This window comes from Megascapheus bottae, chromosome 6 (assembly GCF_031878675.1).
Source record: "Megascapheus bottae isolate mThoBot1 chromosome 6, mThoBot2.hap1, whole genome shotgun sequence".
NCBI classification, from domain to species: Eukaryota; Metazoa; Chordata; class Mammalia; order Rodentia; family Geomyidae; genus Megascapheus; species Megascapheus bottae.
Genome location: NC_143514.1, coordinates 20,608,629 through 20,627,539, shown reverse-complemented (window position 1 = coordinate 20,627,539; position 18,911 = coordinate 20,608,629). Strand labels below are relative to the sequence as shown.

General features: G+C 40.4%; 1 protein-coding gene across 2 annotated transcripts; it reads right to left on the bottom strand.

Annotated features, from left to right (window-relative positions):
* Positions 1-552: 552 nt before the first annotated feature.
* Cimap3 (ciliary microtubule associated protein 3) lies at positions 553-14,580 on the bottom strand. Of its 2 annotated transcripts, none has more exons than XM_090334411.1 (6): positions 14,355-14,580; positions 4,992-5,134; positions 4,509-4,604; positions 3,603-3,733; positions 2,431-2,548; positions 553-793 (listed from the first exon to the last, which is right to left on the bottom strand). In XM_090334411.1, the coding sequence occupies exons 1-6, from the start codon at positions 14,512-14,514 to the stop codon at positions 725-727; spliced, it is 717 nt and encodes a 238-aa protein (XP_090190537.1). In that variant the 5' UTR covers positions 14,515-14,580; the 3' UTR covers positions 553-724. The 2 variants fall into 2 exon arrangements, with proteins under 2 accessions (XP_090190537.1, XP_090190538.1); XM_090334412.1 differs by lacking the exon at positions 14,355-14,580 and adding an exon at positions 5,289-5,420.
* Positions 14,581-18,911: the final 4,331 nt, after the last annotated feature.

The window sequence follows — 18,911 nt, the reverse complement described above, 5'->3', positions numbered from 1 at the left end:
GATCCCATCCACTAGCTGCCCTGGGGAGTTCTCTGACTTCAGGCCAGGCTAAAGGAGCTAGCAGATGAGATTATGTTGGTCCCCAGTGCTTGCTACCTTTCTTGAAATGGAGCGGCAAATCATTATACCAATTGACTAACAGACTAAATAGATGACATAATATGAAAGAACCTTTTGGTTCTTCAAGTTTTGAGGCTATTTGGGGAAGATAAACAAGGTCCTTAACATTCTTGATCAGGGAACTCCAAAGCTTTCTTCAAGTTTTAAGGCAATTTGTGGAAAATAATCATATTAGGACCTCACATTCCAGATCAGGGAACTCCAAAGCTTGGAAGAACTCCTAACACATAAGCATTTTAACCTGCTTTTAAATTATCCTCTGTATCTAACAAGCACATACAAGTCCTTGGCCTAGATAGGCCAAAAGCCACCTAGTACCAGAGCTAGACCATATCGAACCAGCACCTGGAATTAGAGGTAGAGGGCAGATAAATGAAAATAATTCACATGAACTGAAGTCATCCAACTTCAGACCACAAACCAGAAAACGGATTCAGAACACTGGACCAGTCTTTTATGCTTGCACACAGTAGTTATGAGATCCTTGCTCCTCTCCCTTGGCCCCAGGCTGGCAGACAAGAGGGCCACAGTAATGCAGAAGTAGAACATCTCAGTCCTGGAGATTCCCTGGTCAAGAACCGCACATGAAGGTAGAGATTTCTTCTCAATTGTAATAGAGGCTGAAGTAAGCCACACGGTTCCGATGCTTTCTGAAGTCTTTGTCTGTCGACAGCTGCAATAAAATAAAATTGTCTAGATCAAGATTCTAATGTTAAGCCTGTAGGCTTCCTGACTGTGCATTATAGCAATGTGACTCAGCAGAACCCCAGATCCATAGTAATCTAACCCTATTGGTTCAATATTTGTGCAAATCTACTCTTCATCTTACTAGGGTATACATCATGCAGAAAGCTACTTACTACTTGTTAAACATTCTAGTATTTGATAGGCTTCTTGAAGAGAAGGATTATATGTTTAATTCTTGAACACTATCACAGGGTATAGCACAATGGTATAACACATTAGGCATTTAACACATTTCTGGAGTGAATTCTAAATTCCACTAGGAAACAAAAAGCATACCACTAAAATTATACTAGCTAACACAAATCAAAGATATGTTATGTGCTTAGGTACTGTGTGAAATACTTTTCTATATTACTTTCATATAAACTTAATGGGGTGTCAATGGCTCACGCCTATAATCCTAGCTATTCAGGAGGCTGAGATCTGAGGATCCCTGTTAAAAGCCAGCCTGGTCAGGATAGTCTGTGAGGTTCTTATCTCCAATTAACCACCAAACAACCAGAAGTAGTAGAGTGCTATCCCTGAACAAAAAAGCTCAGGGACAATGCCCAGGCTCTGAACTCAAGTCCTAGGAATGGACACACACAAAATTAAATTTTAATATGAATTGTATCATTAGACCAATTATATTACTATTTTCATTTTATAAAGTAGGACTTATAAAAATTAAAGGATTTGGGCCAGGAGTGTGATCTAGTGGTAGAGTGCTTGCTTACCACTCACGAAGCCCTGGGTTTGATTTGGTACCACATACACAGAAAAAGCCAGAAGTAGTACTGTGGCTCAAGTGGTAGAGCACTAGCCTGGAAAAAGCTCAAGAACAGTGCTTAGGTGCTGAGTTCAAGCCCCAGGACTGGCAAGAAGAGGAAGGAAGAAGAGGAAAAGGAGGAGGAGGAGGAAAAGGAGGAGGAGGAAGAGAAGGAGGAGGTGAAGAAAGAAAGAAAGAAGGAATGAAGGAAGGAAGGAAGGAAGGAAGGAAGGAAAGAAAGAAAGAAAGAAAGAAAAAGAAAGAAAGAAAGAAAGAAAGAAAGAAAGAAAGAAAGAAAGAAAAAAAGAAAGAAAGATTAAAGGACTTTCTTAACATTATACAGCAAGTCAATACTAGAGTTAATGTTGGAACCCAGGTAATATTTTTCCTAGATTCATGCTCTTATCTAAAGCTCTCTAATGATGTAACATACAATGATATATTGGAAGAAGCAATTCATTAGGAATCATAAGATCTGGATTCCAGCTGCAGTCAGTTCAAATCACACCATTCCTAGTATCCACTCCTATATTTTCTCTAGGGATTACTTGAAGATCAAGTACATAAGTATGAGGGTTTTTACACACACACACACACACACACACACACACACACACACATATATATATATATATACACCTTTCAAAATTGTATGAAGTTGTGGAAGTCTCCAAAAAATTCCTTATATTGATATATACATAACCTTGTGCACGTAATTTCAGGGAACCATGAACTTCCTGACATTTTATTCTTTACAGATTCCTGGTTATGACAGGACTAGACAGAATAGCTTACAGAAGTTCAAATCATATTACCTCAGTTTTAAGAGTTCTTTTTTCTAGACATGGAACCTGATCCCAGTCTGGAGCTCCAAATACCATCGGCCAAGTAACTTTGAAAGGTGGCTTTTTCTCTGGGTTGTAGGTACCAGGACTAGAAATAAAAATCCAAACATGTATACTGAGTTAGTGATCACACATGAACTCCACCAGTGTAGCACATCCATCCATGAACTCCTTTGGGGAAAGATAACAGACTCATTAGCCTCTTGGTGTCACGAAAAGAGGCTTGTTCAGTTATTTCTAACTAGAGCTTCATGTTAGACATAGTCATTCCCAACATATTGTTAGGGTAAAGATTGAATCTAGTTTTAAAAGTATTTCTGCCATTCAATGTCCTTAGCTAAGAGACCAGAAGTTCCTTGGAAAGGAAGTTGATGATTACAATGATTTGAAGTTGATGATTACAATGCACTGACAATCTTTCTGTAAGCTAGGGATCAAGGCAGAATATATTACATTTTCTCAACTATTGCCTTTTTCAGAACACTTTATGTCTCCATATAGACTTTATTGTGTAGAAATGATAATTTGGGCAGCGTGGGGGGATGCCAAGATCAAATTCATAATTGTAATCTTGGAAAATTACTCTTTGATCCTTGGGCTTTTCTGGTCTTTAGTGAAAGACCTTGAGCATTTGCTGTGTAATTCTGTAGATTCTGAGTTTCTAAAGCATTTAGAATAAGCCTCTGAGTCTAAGGCCTTTGTAACCCCTACACCACCCCTCGTTATCTTTCCTCACTGTGTCCTTGTTCACTGCACTCTATCTGTTTAGCATCTTCTTCTTTTTTACTCCACTATCAATTCTCTCCCAATTATACTGAATATTAGAAGTTAGAAAACCAAGAATATGGATAGTTGATTCTTACCTGTCTGGACTCCAGCATGTAAGCTCCAAGAAATATCAGGATCATCGTATGATGGGTGCACTGCAAAATGTCTGGAACTTATAAAACTACCTTGCACATAATACATGTCCATTTCACAAATAACAGATTCTACATTGCCAGATATTTGAAAGGCAAGTGGGTAAGCCTTTAAAGGTAAGTTGTTTCTTTAACTGGGATGGTTGTATGTAATCCCTAATTTAAGGACTACTTTTCCTATTGACTTTTTTTCTCAAGAGCACTAGAAAAGAGGAGACATACCCAGGATAAGAGGATTCCTTTGAATAGCTCACAAATCGAGGTATCAAGGTGTTAAATGGAGCAAAATTTTGCTTGAGTTTCTGCTCACCAGTGTTTACTCTTTGGTACTTGCCTGGATAAGGTGTTGTATCCTGTAACCCAAAAAAAAAAAATCTAAGTGTTAGAGAATGGTGTGTATGTGTCTCGTGTACATGTGTGCACATGTACCTGTGTGTGAATCTATCTGTGATCTATCTCCTTATGGGTTAAAAAAAGAGCTATTTTCTATTCATAATCAGCCATGTCTCAGTCATTTCAAGACATATGAATAGGCCTTTTTGAAGGGGAAAAAACAAGAAGTGGGAGTGGATTGGCTAAGGACAAATAACACAGGACAAATAACATAAATAAAGATGGGTAGAAAACCACAGCCTATAACCTCACTAGAAGATTATTATATCTTGTATCTCTACTTATTAGGAAACATTCAGGAAAAAGATTAAGATCCTTGGCCTTAATTCAATGGTAAAACAATTGTCTACTATGGCGAGGCTGTGGGTCCAATCCTTTACTACATTGTAAAAAATTTTCTATGTTGAACATTTGAACCCAATCACATGAAAGGCTAAAAATGTCAGAATCTGTTTTTTTTTCTGGCAAGATAATAGCTAGGAAGCTAGCTAGCTAGATCACACACACACACACACACACACACACACACACACACACACACACACACACACACACACACCTTCCAGTATTTGACCTGTAGACATCTCAGTACAGAAGCCTTTGTCTGGGGACCATTCCCCACCCCCCACAATGGACTGCTTTCTATTCTCCCCAGGACCTTACACACATTTGCAATGTGAATGCCCAAGAGTTTCAGGCAACAGCTTAGATCAGCCTGCAATCCCAGCACATTACCTTGATCGTTTTAAACCTTGTGGATGTTCTGGCTCCAAGAGTATATCCTTTTACACTGGTGGGGATCTTAGATAGGCTGTATGCCAAGCCATTCCACTTTGAGGGGGTGCGGGGGGGGGGGGGAAAGGGATAGAAAAGAAAATGTCAGTACCATGGAGAACATCCTTCAAAATGCTGTGAACTTAGAATGTTTCTCTCTGAACCTTCTTTGCAAGACATTTCCCTTTCTTACTGGATTTGACTCCTTCGAGGTCAAGACCATCTGCACAACTGCATACACAACACATGCGATTTTACGAAAGGATATGGCTGGATAGGTCAAAAAGAAATGGCATTTGTGAATTCCAATGGACTCAGTCTTCTGAGCCTCACGAGAGCTGTAACTCCCTCTAAGGGAGGGTTAAACTAGAGGGAGGGGTCCTGGCATATGACATAAAGTGTTCCCTCCAGAGACAAGTTATTCAAAGGCAGGTGAATACTCACATCATTTTCTGCGTATCGTCCAGGCCCACGGTGGGGCGCCCCCCTAATAGGGAGAAACTTGTTCCCCAGTCGGTTTGGGGGATGAAAGTAAGGAAATATCTTCCTTGGTTGACATGTTCCAAAGGAGTAGTTTTCCGGCAAACCTACAGGTCAAGGGAGAGGCGAAACTCCAGGTGAAGGAAGGTCCCTTGCCCTGTGGCAGCCCATTGGTGGCCTCGCCCAGAGGCGGGAAAGGCAGAGAGGACGACGCAGGTCTCACAAACATCAAACCCAGCTCGATGGAGGGGGCGAACTGACCTTCCTCCCACTTGATCTTTCTCAGCTTCCCCATCCGCTTGTCCTTCTCTGCTCTCCACCCTGCCTTAGAACTGGATTTGCCTACGCACATCTCCCTCGCTGCGCACGCGCCGCTCCGCTTCGCCGCTCAATGTGTACGGCGTTGCCAAGGAAACGGAGGCGGGCCTGTGCGCCGCGGGGGGGGGGGGGGAGGGAGAGAACGCTCCTAGTGCGTTCTGCACCTGCGCGGACGCTGGACCACGTCTTTCCAGCTACTTCTCTGGGGCGTCTGGGAGCCCAGACTGTCGGTGAAGTCAGCTGATAGCCTCAGGGGAGAGCGTGTGCTAGACCTGCGGCTGGAGGAGCTGTGTTTTGTGTGTGTGGAGACAGCCCGGAGCTGTGCGCTGCTGGAGAGGTGTAGAGAAAGTGGGGTCCCGACTGAAAGTCGACCATCCCCACAGCCGCCAAGTTGGTATGGAAGCGTGGGCACCCTGGGCGACACTCGGAGCAGAGGAGTGGGGGGAGCTCATACTCTTAGTAGGTCTCTCGGTGACCGGTTTTCCTTTTTCCCTAAGCCCTTCCAGTCTGGTGGCCCCACACTCCCATAGGGGGCCCGAGAGCACTGGAGCAGGGACGGGCGTGAAGCTTTAACAGACGCGTGGCTTTGGGGGGAACAGTGGACGTGTTTTTTTTTTTTTTTTTTGTATCATCTGTATTATTATCTTTAAGTAGTTGTAAAAAAAACAAAAGAAGGTTTCAGTTCAGCATCGTCTGTTTTGGTGCCAGGACTGCAGGGCTTGAACTCAGGGCCTATGCACTATTCCTTAGCATTTTTTTTTCTTTTTCTTTTTTTGCTCAAGGCTGGCTCTGTATCTCTTGAACCACGCCTTCACGTGCTGCTTTTTCGTGACTCGTTGGAGATAAGATCCTTACACACTTTTCTGGCCACGCTGGCTTTGAATTGTGATCGACAGACCTCAGACCCTTGAGTAACAAGCATTACAAGTGTGATCCGCTGGTGCCAGGCTCATTGTGTCAGCTTTTCTAGTATAATGCATCTTGATTAATATTTTTAAACGTTTTGGAAATCCTTTAATTATGTCTGTTTCCTTGTCTCTAAATTGGATACAATTATTCCTGCTTATATACTGTCGGAGAGGACTGACTAGACAAACCATGTAGTGTTTGCATTAGGTTTTAGGATGGCCTTAGGAATTGTCCAGGTATAAGAGGTTAAAAAGAGAGAGAGACATACTGTAACTGGCCTGGGCTATCCTTACCTTAAGATCTCTCTGGGAATGGTACTATTCTGGGTCAACACTGACTGGGATGATTTTATAGATTTAACAGAAGTTGTCCAAAAAGTGATAACTGCATCCTTTTATAGAGGATATTTTGGTAACTTGTGGATGCTTATTTTTGCCTTCAAAAATATTTTTATGTTTATGTGGGTGCTGGTAGCAGTCATCAGAGCTGAAGAGGCTGAAACCTGAGGATTGCAGTTGGATTGGATGCTAGCTCAGACAAGGAAGTCCATTTAGCCTCCAAACAAACAAAAGTGGAGCTGTGGCTCAAGTGGCAGAGCAACAACTTCAAGTGAAAAAGCTAAGGATCACTGCTCAGGCAGTGAGTTCAAGCCCCAGTGCTGGAGGAAAAAAATCTTTACATAATTGTACATTTATTTGTGGGGTACTATTTAATGTTTCACCACATGTGCACATTGTGTGATATTCAAATAAAGGTAAAGCAAGACTATATATCTCAAACATCACCTCTTCGTGATGTAAACATTTACATCCCTTTCTTTTAATAGGAAAGCCTTGTTTTCTTTCTTCTTAAAGTTATGATGATGCTTTGGGTCAATAGTCTAGGAAGACTAAACACCTCACAGTGTGCCCTGTTTAATTACACAGTGAATTCCCAGGGTCCCATAAAACATTCAAATGTCTTTGTCTTGATGTAGTGTGTAAGGATAGCTGGTAGTGTGTAGTGTTGTATATTTTTTTACATATGATAATATAGAAAGGGCAATAATAAAAAAAGGCCTCATGAGAAGTCAAGCTTAAAGGGAATCAAAATGGAGTTTTGAAAGGTAATTTACTCAGCACATTTTGGTTATAATAGTAATATTGGTAGAAAAATGTTAAGAGGTATTGATACTATTTTGATCATTTTTATTTCTATGTATATTCTTAGGTAATGTTAGTATTTGTAGGTTCTGAGTATTTTTTTTCTTGAGAATGACATACATTACCAATATAGGGGATGTGTCTCACAAAGTACATTGAACATATGGCAACTATTCCTATATTAGTAGGCTGGTTTGCTTCAGACTACTCCTCTGAGAATAGGTAGAAGAGCCGGATTAAATAAATAAAATATGATTATGTTTGGAGATATCAAGGAAGAAAGCAAACACTGGACCAAAATCCCAGAAAGAATAGAAGCCTAACAGTTGCTTTTTCTGCTCTCTTTGGACATTTGTTAACCAAAAAACTGATTGAGAAGTGGAAGATTTGAGCACAGATTCAGACAGACAGTCTGAGAATTGGAGGGAAAATTAGATTGCCCATGAAAAAGAGGAGGCTGGAAAAGACCCTGGAATTTTGGTTGGGATTATGGAAAGATAAACTGGAAACCACTTGAAATCCAGCTTTGCACCAGTCATCCTCCTATTGTATTATGACCATCTGCTTCTACTCTTATTTTCTGCAAGAGACAAAAATAAATCATCTGTGAAGGGAACAACATCCAGACCCTCAACCATATTTTTTTCATAGAAAATATTTGACACTCAAAGTATGTTTCATACTAAGAAAAAGAATAAAGAAAGAGATCCCAAGGAATCCAGAATTGGGGTTATCTAACATGGACTTTAAGGTAACAATACTTGGCTTCGGATTTTAGGGTGAACACAGAGTAATGAAGCAAAGACATATGCCTCCCTGAAGCACAGACATGACTTCTTTTTCTTTTTCTTTTTTCTTTTTGTCAGTCCTGGGGCTTGAACTTGGGGCCCGGGCACTGTCCTTGGGCACATTTTTTGCTCAAGGCTAGTGCTCTGCCACTTGAGCCACAGCTCCACTTTTTTTGTGTATGTGGTACAGAGGAATCGAGCTTCATGCATGCTAGGTGAGCACCCTACCACTAGGCTATGCTCCTGGCCCCCCAAGGCATGACTTCTGAAGAGGCTAAAAGAAGAATATTAGACATTCAAGGAGCCGTGGCTCACTTTTAGCTACTCAGGAGGCTGAGATCTTGAAGACTGCGATTTTAAGCCAGCCTGCACAGAAAAGCCTCTGAGGCTATCTCCAATTAAGCAGCAAAATGCTGGGTTGGAAACATGGCTCAAATGGTAAAGCAACAGCTGAGCAATCAAGCCAAGCAACTGTGGAGCTCTGAGTTCAAATCTTGAACTACATGGAGAATAAAGCGAAAGAAGAGGTCAGATCTTAACAAAATAAAACCAATAAAGATTTCAATGTATTCAAGAAAGGAGAAATTCTTTTCCCCGTCTCTTGTTACTAATATTATAGAGTATTGCTCCCACTTATATCCAAATTGTTGCCAAACTCATTTAATTACTTTGATGGTACTACGGATTGAATAAGGGTCTTGCTCTTTCTAGGCAGGCATTTCACTTGAACACACCTCTAGCCCACTTTTGCATTAGTTATTTTCATATTGCCTTATTCCCATGGTTGGCCTGGGCTGTAACTTTTGTGCTTGTGCTTATTTTTTTTAAAACTGGGAATGATAGACATGTGTCATGTGCCCAGCTATTGTGCTTTCCCCATAGCTGGAAGAACAGTCAGCATCACCAAGTTCAGCCACTGGTTGAGATGGACCCTCAAGAGCTCATTTATGCCAGGGCAGGCCTTATACCACGATCCCCCAATCTCTGCCTTCTAAGTAGTTTAAGATTACAGATTATATCCAGATTCAAATGTGTTAATTACTCATTAAAAGCAACCTAAACATATATAGTACAGTCAAAAATAATCTTCCTATATGCCCTATCTCCAGTACTATAATGGAGCATTTAAGAAGCTAATACTGAATTTTAAGTATTGTTAAAGAATATTGAGAATCTGTAGTTGTAATAATGAGTGCTCACAAAGAAGCTGTACGGAGTACTACTTAGTACTGAGGAATAGATAGCCAATGTTTTATGTTGTGGCTACTTTAGATGATCTTAATAAGTTAGCAGTTCTAGTCATACATGCTTCACTCTGCCCCCCCTCACCCCCTCTTTCTCTAGCCAGTCCTGGGGCTTGAACTCAGTGCCTGGGCACTGTCCTTGAGCTTTTTCTCAAGGCTCACCCTGTACCACTTGAGCCATAGTACCACTTGTGGTTTTTCCTGATGCCAAGGAATCTCACAAATATTTTAATTGCAGTTATAGCATATCAAGAAGGTACAGCTTGGGCTGGGAGTGTGGCCTAGTGGTAGAGTGCTTGCCTAACATGCACAAAGTCCTGGGTTCAATTCCTTGGTACTACATATACAGAAAAAGTGAGAAGTGGTGCTGTGGCTACAGTATAAGCCTTGAAAACAAAAAGCTCAAGGACAGTGCCCAAGCACCAAGTTTAAGACCAAGACTGGCAAAAAAGGAGAAGTTACAGTTGTTTGTGGAGGCTGTTATAATTTTACTGATTTCCTCTTCTGACTATGTCTGAAGCTATTATAAAAATTATTTTTATAGGAAGCCATTTGCTTCATTGCAGTGACCTAAGAATAAGAAAGGGAGTGCATAGATTTGATCTTTTTATAATGCTTTAAATACCTTTATTTCATTTAAAAATGTACAGACTACGGTAGGGGGCTTTTTCTCACTTGGAAGCATCTACCTTGCAATTATGATGCCCTTGAGTTCAAACCCCAGTACCACACACACAAAAAAACCAATTTACTAAGTTAAACAACAAATCAGTTCAGCAGAAAGGATAAAGCTGATTATTATATAAGTTGGAGAATCTTAGATGCAGTCAAAAATAGAAATAAGAAAGTACTATCACTGAAATGAAAGGGCTAACTCAATGCTTAGATTTAGCAGATGAGAAGGGTTGAACAAAACAATGAATAAAGTGGCAAGTGGATCAGAAGGCAGTACCTATAAGCAAGTGTGAAGAGAAAAAGGGTGGAAAATACCCAACACAAGCCAGGTACCAGTAGCTCATGCCTATAATTGTAGGTATTCAGGAGGCTGAGATCTGAGGATCATGATTCAAAGCTAGCCCAGATGTATAAATTTGAGATTCTTATCTTCAATAACCAGCAAAATGCCAGAAGTGGTAGTATGACTCAAGTAATAGAATGCCAGCCTTAAGGAGTGCAAGGCCTGAGTTCAAGCCCTATTACTGGGAAAGAAAGAAAGGAAGGAAGGGAGGGAGGGAAGGAGGGAGGGAAAGAAAGAAATGAAGGAAGGAAAGAGGGGGAAGAGAGAGGGAGAGAAAGAGAGAGAGATAGAAAGAAAGAAAGAAAGAAAGAAAGAAAGAAAGAAAGAAAGAAAGAAAGAACACATGAGAGAGAGGAGTGGGAGAGAGGAAGGGAGGGAGGGAGGGAGGGAGGCAGGCAGGCAGGCAGGCAAGAAGAAAGGAAGGGTCGGAAGGTCCTAATGTAAGGTAATGGAGAGATGAAAAACAATGAATAGCTATATATTTGGAGTTCCATAAGGAATGGAGACAATGAGGCATAAACAAGAGCTGAAAGAGAAGGAAGAAACAGTTCAGAATGAAAAGCATTAAATCAGAGATTAAATGAACGATACAGTTGCAAAGATAATACAAATCAAACTACTTGATCATGTTATAGTAAAGTGGATGAAAACTATGAAGAGATTCTTGATTGAGAAAAAGTCATGTTAGAGCCTGGCACCTGTGACTCATGCCTGTAATCCTAGCTAATCAGAAGGCAGATATTTGAAGAATGGAGTTTGAAGACAACCCCGAAAAGAAAGTCTGAAGGTCCTTCCCCCAGTTAATCACCAAAAAAGCCAAAACTGGAGTTGTGGCTCAAGTGGTAAAGCTCTAGCCTTGAGCAAAAGACTCAGGGACAGTGCCCAGGCCCTGAGTTCAAGCCCCAGAACCAGTACTCTACTTCCCAAAAGAATCATGTTAATTTTTTGTTTGTTGGTTATAGGCTTTGAGCTCAGTGTCTGGGTGCAGTCATTGAGCTCCTATGTTCAAGGCTACTGCTGTACCACTTTAAGCCACTGCTCCACTTCCAGTTTCCTGGTGGTTAACTGAATATATGAGTCTTGTGCACTTTTCTTGTCTGGGGTGGATTTGAACTGTGATTCTCAGATCTCAGCCTCCTAAATAGCTATGATTATAGGCCTGAGCTGCTAGTGCCTGGCTTTAAAGAAGCAATGATAAGCCTGATAGCTGTCTTCCTAACAGAAACAGTGGAACTCAGGAGGCAATGTAGTGGTATCTTCAAAGCTTGAAATAAATGACAATAAAAGATTCCATAAGAAGATTAGCATAAAGTCAAGGTATATATATTGGTGTCAGACAAAAAGAAGGGAGAAACATTGCTAAAAATAAAAAGATTTTATTTTATTTTTATCAGCATATATTAGTTGTACAAGGGGTTTACATTGTAACACACACATGCATACAATATTTTATCACTCTCCCCTATCTCAAATCCCCCTTCTTAAAAAAATTACAGCATATTTCACTTCATTGAAAGAGATTATTTTAAATTAATACATATATGCAAAGTCAATATCTCCAGAGTCTATAATATTTCTAACAACATAGCCTCAGACTATACAAAGCCAAAAATTATTGAAGAAAGCATACAATTTTTCAGTTCCTTGGAATAGTTATCCAAAGTATTTGCCTGAGTTATAAATATTTTTACAAATTTCTACGTGTTCTCTAATCATACTTAAAGCGAATCAACAAAAATCAATAACCAAAAGGTTAAAAAAGTATTTTGACAGAATAGTAAAGAAAATATGGTGTATATAAGTTGGTGCTGTAATTTAAAAAATAGGTGGAAAATGGTAGCGTGAAAACACTGTTATAAAAATATTTATCTCAGGAACTTAAGACAAATATTAAATTCAGCTTAAAAGTAGCAAATGAGAAGAAATAAAAAGCAAATACAGGGATTGAGGTGTGGCCCAGATGGTAGAACATTAGCCAAAGAGCAAAAGCATCAGGTATGGAGTCCATATCCCAGTCTCAAACAACAATAACAAAAGCAAGTACAGATATTTATGAAAGAAAAAATAAATATAAGCCAGGTGTTGGTGCCCATGCCTGTAATCCCAGCTACTCAGAAGGCTGAGATTTAAGGATTGTGGTTTAAAGCCAGTCTGAGCAGAAAAGTCAGTGAGACTCTACTCCAACTAATCAACAAAAAGCCTCAAGTGGTACATGGCTCAAGTGATAGAGTGATAGCGTTGAACACAAAGGAGCTCAAGGACAAGACCCAAGCCCAAAGTTTAAACCCCAAGACTGGCAAACAAGCAAATATTGAAAAATTATCCAAATTAAAAATTGAGCTGGGTACAATGACGTATGCCTATAATCTCAGTACTCAGTAGGCTGAGGCAGGAAGATGGCTGGAGTATAGAAATTCGACCTAAACAGGGAACACAGTATGACCTCTATTTCCAAAAATAAGAAAAGAAAGAATTTTAAAAAATTAAAAAAAAAAACAAAACACAGATAAGCCAAGCTCAAAAAGCCAGAGTGATTTGGAGTGAAATTCCGGTTAGAGGATCTGTGTCTTTAGAGAAAGTTACAAAGGAAAGGAATTAGTGGGTTTGTAAAGCCTACATTTTAGGCCTTGAAGATTCTTAGAAGAGTGGATATAGGTTTGCAAGTCTTCAAAGTGTGTTTTATTTTGTTTTGTTTTGGTGCTGGTCCTGGAACTTGAATTCAGTGCCTGGATGCTGTCCTTGTCCTTTGCTCAAGGCTAGCACTCTACCACTTGAGCCCCAGATCCACTCTTGGGTTTTTGGTGGTTAAACTGGAGATAAGAGTCATGGACTTGCGAGATGTGGTGGCTCACGCCTGTAATCCTAGCTACTCAGGAGGCTGAGATCTCACGATTCAAAGCCAGCCTGGGCACTAAAGTCAGTGAGACTCTTATCTCCAATTAACCACCAGAAAACCAGAAGTGGCATTGTGGCTCAAGTGGTAGAGCAGTAGTCTTAAGCTGGAGAGCTCAGTGACAGCACCCAGGCCCAGAGTTCAAACCCGACAATCCACACACACACACACACACAAAGTATCATGAACTTTTCTACCCGTGTTGGCTTTGAACCATGATCCCCAGATCTCAGTCTTCTGAGTAGGTAGGATTACAGGCATGAGTCCCCAGCACCCAGCTTCGAACTGATTTTCAATAAGCATGGGTTTGCTGTTTATCAGCTAAGCTTTAGCTTATCTGTCAAAGGGCACACATCATTCCTTTCTTCCCAATACTGCCATGATAATCCGGCATTAACAAGCAATTCCAATCCACTACTTCTCTTCCCAAGACTGTAGATAGCTTATACAGGAACCTTTCTGCAAATAAAAAAAAGGTGCTCATTTCTATAACTGAATGGGAGCTGCTTTTGGCCAAGCATTAAGATATGGTGGTCAGGACAAAAACATGAGAAGGGATATCAATATGCAAGAAGTAATGCACCCACTGCCTGACGAATGTAACTGTAACCCCTCTATACATTACCTGAACAATAAAATTTAAAAAATATATTTTTTTGGCAGGTCTGGGCTTGAACTCAGGGTCTGAGCACCATCCTTGGGCTTTCTCAAGGCCAGCACTCTACCACTTGAGCTACAGCACCACTTCCAGCTTTTTCTCTGCATGTGGTATCAAGGAATCCAACCCTGGTCTTCATATATGCTAGGCAAGCACTCTACCACTAGGCCAAACTCCTGGCCTTACAATAAATTTTTTTTAAAAAGGCATGGTGAGCAGACACTTCTCCATCCTCACTCATGATCAGGCTCTTCATTTACTCCTCATGTGCTAATGTAGCCCACCTCTTTCTGCACAGATTCCAACACTATAGGGATGCATTTTCATACATGCATTGGAGTTTAAGGACATGATTACCATGAGAAGCCTTCCAATTCCATTGCAAGCGTCTGTTGATTGCCAGGTACTCTGATATCTCATAGAGCCTGCCTCTTTCAGTTGGTTGAAAAGTGTTGGGCAAGACCACATCCTCATAAGGATTTTCAGCAGTTTTGGATTTATCAGATACTACCTCCATAAGTCTCTACCCTCCTGCATGGACTTTAATCAGTACAATGAAGAGGGTGCCAAAGTCTGCTACTAAGTGACATCCTTACCCCAGAGTTCCTTTGCAAGTCATTGTGACAGTGCTGTTTGCAAAGCAGTGTGATATCACAAAGGAAATCAGAAAGGCTAAATTTGAAAATTAGCTTGACTAGTTACCAACTGCATGATCCTGGACAAGGTATTTGTGCAAGGTCTCACTTTCCCTACCTGTAGCACAAGGGTAATATTTACTATTTTGGAGATGGAGAAGCAAGGGGTCTAGGATATTTTCTGCCAGGGGGCCATTTGAATATTTATAATATCATTCACAGGAACCAGGCACAGGTGGCTCATGGTTGTAATCCCAGCTACTCAGGAGACTGAGATTTGAGGATCCTACTTTGAAGCCAGTCATGGCAGATAAATGTGAGAAGTGTTTATCTCCAATTAGCCATCAAAAAGCTCAAGTACATGACCCACCAAAAAACAAAAACAAACGAAAAAAAAAACCGCTTCAGCTCTTCAGCTCTGAGCGCAAAGTGAGAATGTGAGAATGTGAGGCCATGAGTTCAAGCCCTAGTACCAGAACAAAGAAAACAAAACAATGCACTTTTCACAGGCCATGTAGAATTACCAATATAGGCAACAGGAAGCACACGAGAGCCTGTCTTGTCATGTACCACACCGAAGGTCTCATAGTGCTCTTCTCTCCTGAGTAGATGATAGTCTGCAGAAAGCAATTTGTTTAATGCTTGGAATACTTCATTCCTATCTCCCTTCAAATCTCTTTTGTTTATTCTTTCAGCAAGTATTATCAGCATGAATATATTGGGCATTCCTCTAGGCAGTTGGAATATACTAATGAAGACAACCCTCATTCCTGGAGGTTAATCCCAATAGAGCTATAGAAAAATAAAGGTAACTGCATAAAATACATGCGATGTCAGGTAGCAGTAAGTATTCAGGAAAAAGGAAAGACATCACAGAGAGGCAGAAAAAGAAAGGCAAACTCAATCTTGGTTTGATGGAAAGGAAAGGCCTGATAGAAGTGAGAGAGTCAAAAACTCAAGTAGAAATCTGAAGGGAGAGTATTTTATCTTGTGTAAAGGCCCTGAGGTGGTAAGATGCCTTGAATACTTGAGAAATAGCAAGATGAGGTTGATGAAATTGAGTGAAAGAATTGTAGGAAGTAATGTCAGACTGTTCATGGGGTTTGGATCATACTCACCCATTGCTTGCACATAGCAGGACATAGAAAACATTTCTTTTATTTATTTATTTATTTATTTTTTGTTGTTGTTGTTGCCAGTCTTGGGCTTGGGCTCAGGGCCTGAGCACTGTCCTTGGACTTTCTCAAGGCTAGAGCTCTACTTGAGCCTTAGCACCACTTCCGGCTTTTTTCTATGCATGTGGTACCGAGGAATCGAACCTGGGGCTTCGTGCATGCTAGGCAAACTCTTTAACCACTAGGCCAAACTCCCAGCCCCAGAAAACATTTCTTTAAGACTAATTATATACTGAGATAAATAAAAAGACTAATTATATGCAGCAGGGCACCAATGGCTTATGTCTGTGATCCTACCTTCATAAGAGGTTGAGATCTGAGGATCAGGATTTAAAACCAGCTCAAGTAGGAAAGTCCTTGAGACTCTTCTGTCCAAGTAATGCCTCCTAGGCTCTGAGTTCAAGACTCTCGACCAGCACATTTACACTAATATATTACACTAATACATAAAAGAGAAGGAAAATTTGAGTGGGGGATTGCATTTTTAATTTCTATAATTTCTGCATTCTATTACTGGTGGTGCAACTCATTTGTATAAAGGAATAGTAGCACTGGAATAGATTGTAGTTTAGAAACATATGGTCATCCAAAGAAACAACCATCCATCTAAAGATGGGCCAAAGACTTAAAGAGAGTCTTCTCTGAAGAAGAAGTAAGAATGGCCTATAAACACATGAAGAAATCTCTGGCCATAAAAGAAATACAAATCAAAACAACTCTAAGATTCTACCTCACTCCAGTTAGGATGACCATGATCAAGAAATCTAAAAACAACAGATGCTGGCAGAGATGTGGCCAGGAGAGATCACTACTACATTGCTAGTGGGAGTGCAAACTCATTCAACCACTATGGAAAGCAGTATGGCAGTTCCTCAAAAGACTAAATATAGAGCTCCCCTATGACCCAGCAATTCCACTACTTGGCATTTACCCAACCATCCAGAAACAAGGACATACTAAATTCACTAGCACATCGATGTTCATTGCAGCAAAGATATGGAACCAACCCAGATGTCCCTCAGTTGATGAGTGGATCAACGAGATGTGGTATTTGTACACAATGGAATTCTGTGGCTGTCAGAAAGAATGGCATTGACCCATTTGTAAGGAAATGGAAAGAGAAAAAATCCTCTTAAGTGAAGTAAGTCAGACTCAAAGGAACATAGGCTCAATGGTTTCCCTCATTTGTCATAACCAGTAGAAACCTTGGGCTCTCCTAGCAGAGATTTCCAATAGAGCAAAACCTAAATACATAAGGCCTTATAGTATGACACTAAATGAAAGGACCTCTAGGATATAGAAACAAAAGCCATATAATGAGTGACTGTCCTTAATGTACTATGTTATCTCTCATCTCTTTTGCTGTCCCTTGGTTATCTCATATTGTTGCAGTATTTTACCTTGTTATCTGATATATTGTATATATGCTTATTTGGTTGTTTGAAATAGGATAGGGAAGGGGGGAAAACAAGATGAGGGGTGGGGCGGGGTAAGGGAAATGGGAACCAAGACATGAGAAAGGGTATCAATGTTTGTGAAGTAATGCACCTTCTATTTGGTGAATATAATATAACCCTTCTAATAATTACAACAAAAATATATGAAAAACCTTCAGTCTAATTTTGATTATGTTTTAAAAACTAAGTGCCAGTGATTGTATATAGTTTCCCTTCTTGAACACTTGTTTGTTAAACATGTCATTTGAAATATGATGTAAAAAATCAATGTTAATAAATTCTTTAATAAAAATATATATATGAAAAAAAGAAACATATATGCACTCTGTTATGTAAAGATGCCGTTTCTTAAAGCCAGCAGCTGCTTCCCTATCCTTTCTCTATTAAGTCCAAAGCCCTTCATCCACATGGACTCCTTCAGTGCAACATGGCTCCCCACATTCCATTCCCAGGCTCTCTTTTTGCCATGGGCTTCATTTTGGAATAGAAATGTAATCATGTTAATAACTATCCAATTTTATAGGCTTTTCCTCCATTTCTTGATCACCGAGGATACATTAAATTCTGAGCACACATGTCACACAAGTGCTCAGTATTTAAACCGTTGGCTTTGTCTCTATGAATGTTGCTTCCTGTGCCTTTAATTCTTATCCCAACCCCATGCCAACAAAATTGAACTGAAACCATGTCACCACGGTCCCTACTATAATCTTCATTCATGGGAAAGCCAAAGGAAACCACACAATCTTATCCCTGTTCACACTAGCTCCAATAACTCCGGTCTTCTTATGTCTCATACACTATGTTCTGCTAGAGTGACCCTCTATCCAGTTCACCACTAATGGCTGGCTGTCCTTGACTGGCAAGGCCCAAGTGGGACCTCGAGTTGCTCCTCCCCAGGGAGGTCACCTGGACAGCCTAAACCAAAATAGTATTCTGTTGGGTACAATGGCTTATGCCTGTAATCCCAGCTACTTAGATCTAAAAGCCCCGTCCTCCCCTGAGTACTTTCTTTTTACTGTCATTTTCTTGTTTATTGTCTACTTCTGCCACACGCACAATATAATCTCATGAAAGGGGAATTGTCTTCTTTACCAATGTCTTCAGTGCTTAGGGTGCCACTTGGCACAGGATATGAGTGTGAGGAGTCCACAAATGAATGGGCATTCCCCAGAGGGCTGCGGTGGACCTCAGTAGTCACCACAGAAACACCACGCTTGGTGTCCTGGGAGAAAGTAAAACACAGTAGGCTCTAGCTTGCCTCTCTGGCTTTGGATTTGGTGTTGCAGCTAACTAAGCTGTGTGATGTTGAGCAGCTCACTGGAATTCTTCTGTGCCTGTTTCCTGAAATTAATATTATACACCTCCTAAGCTTTCTCAGAGAATTAAATTAGAAAATACATATAAAACACTAAAACCAGAGTTTGAACAGGACATGGTGGCACATGAAGGTAGTCCCAGCTACTCAGAAGGCTAAGGATAGTGTTTAAGATCATCCTGGGTTGCACAGTGAAACCTTTTCTCAGCAAACAAACACTGAATTTGACACATGGTAAGCATGCCCCCTACCAAAAAAAAATCAGCCATTATATTCTTACTACTTTAGGTAGGTAGCCTACTTTCAGTTGCAAACTAAAGGAGCATGTG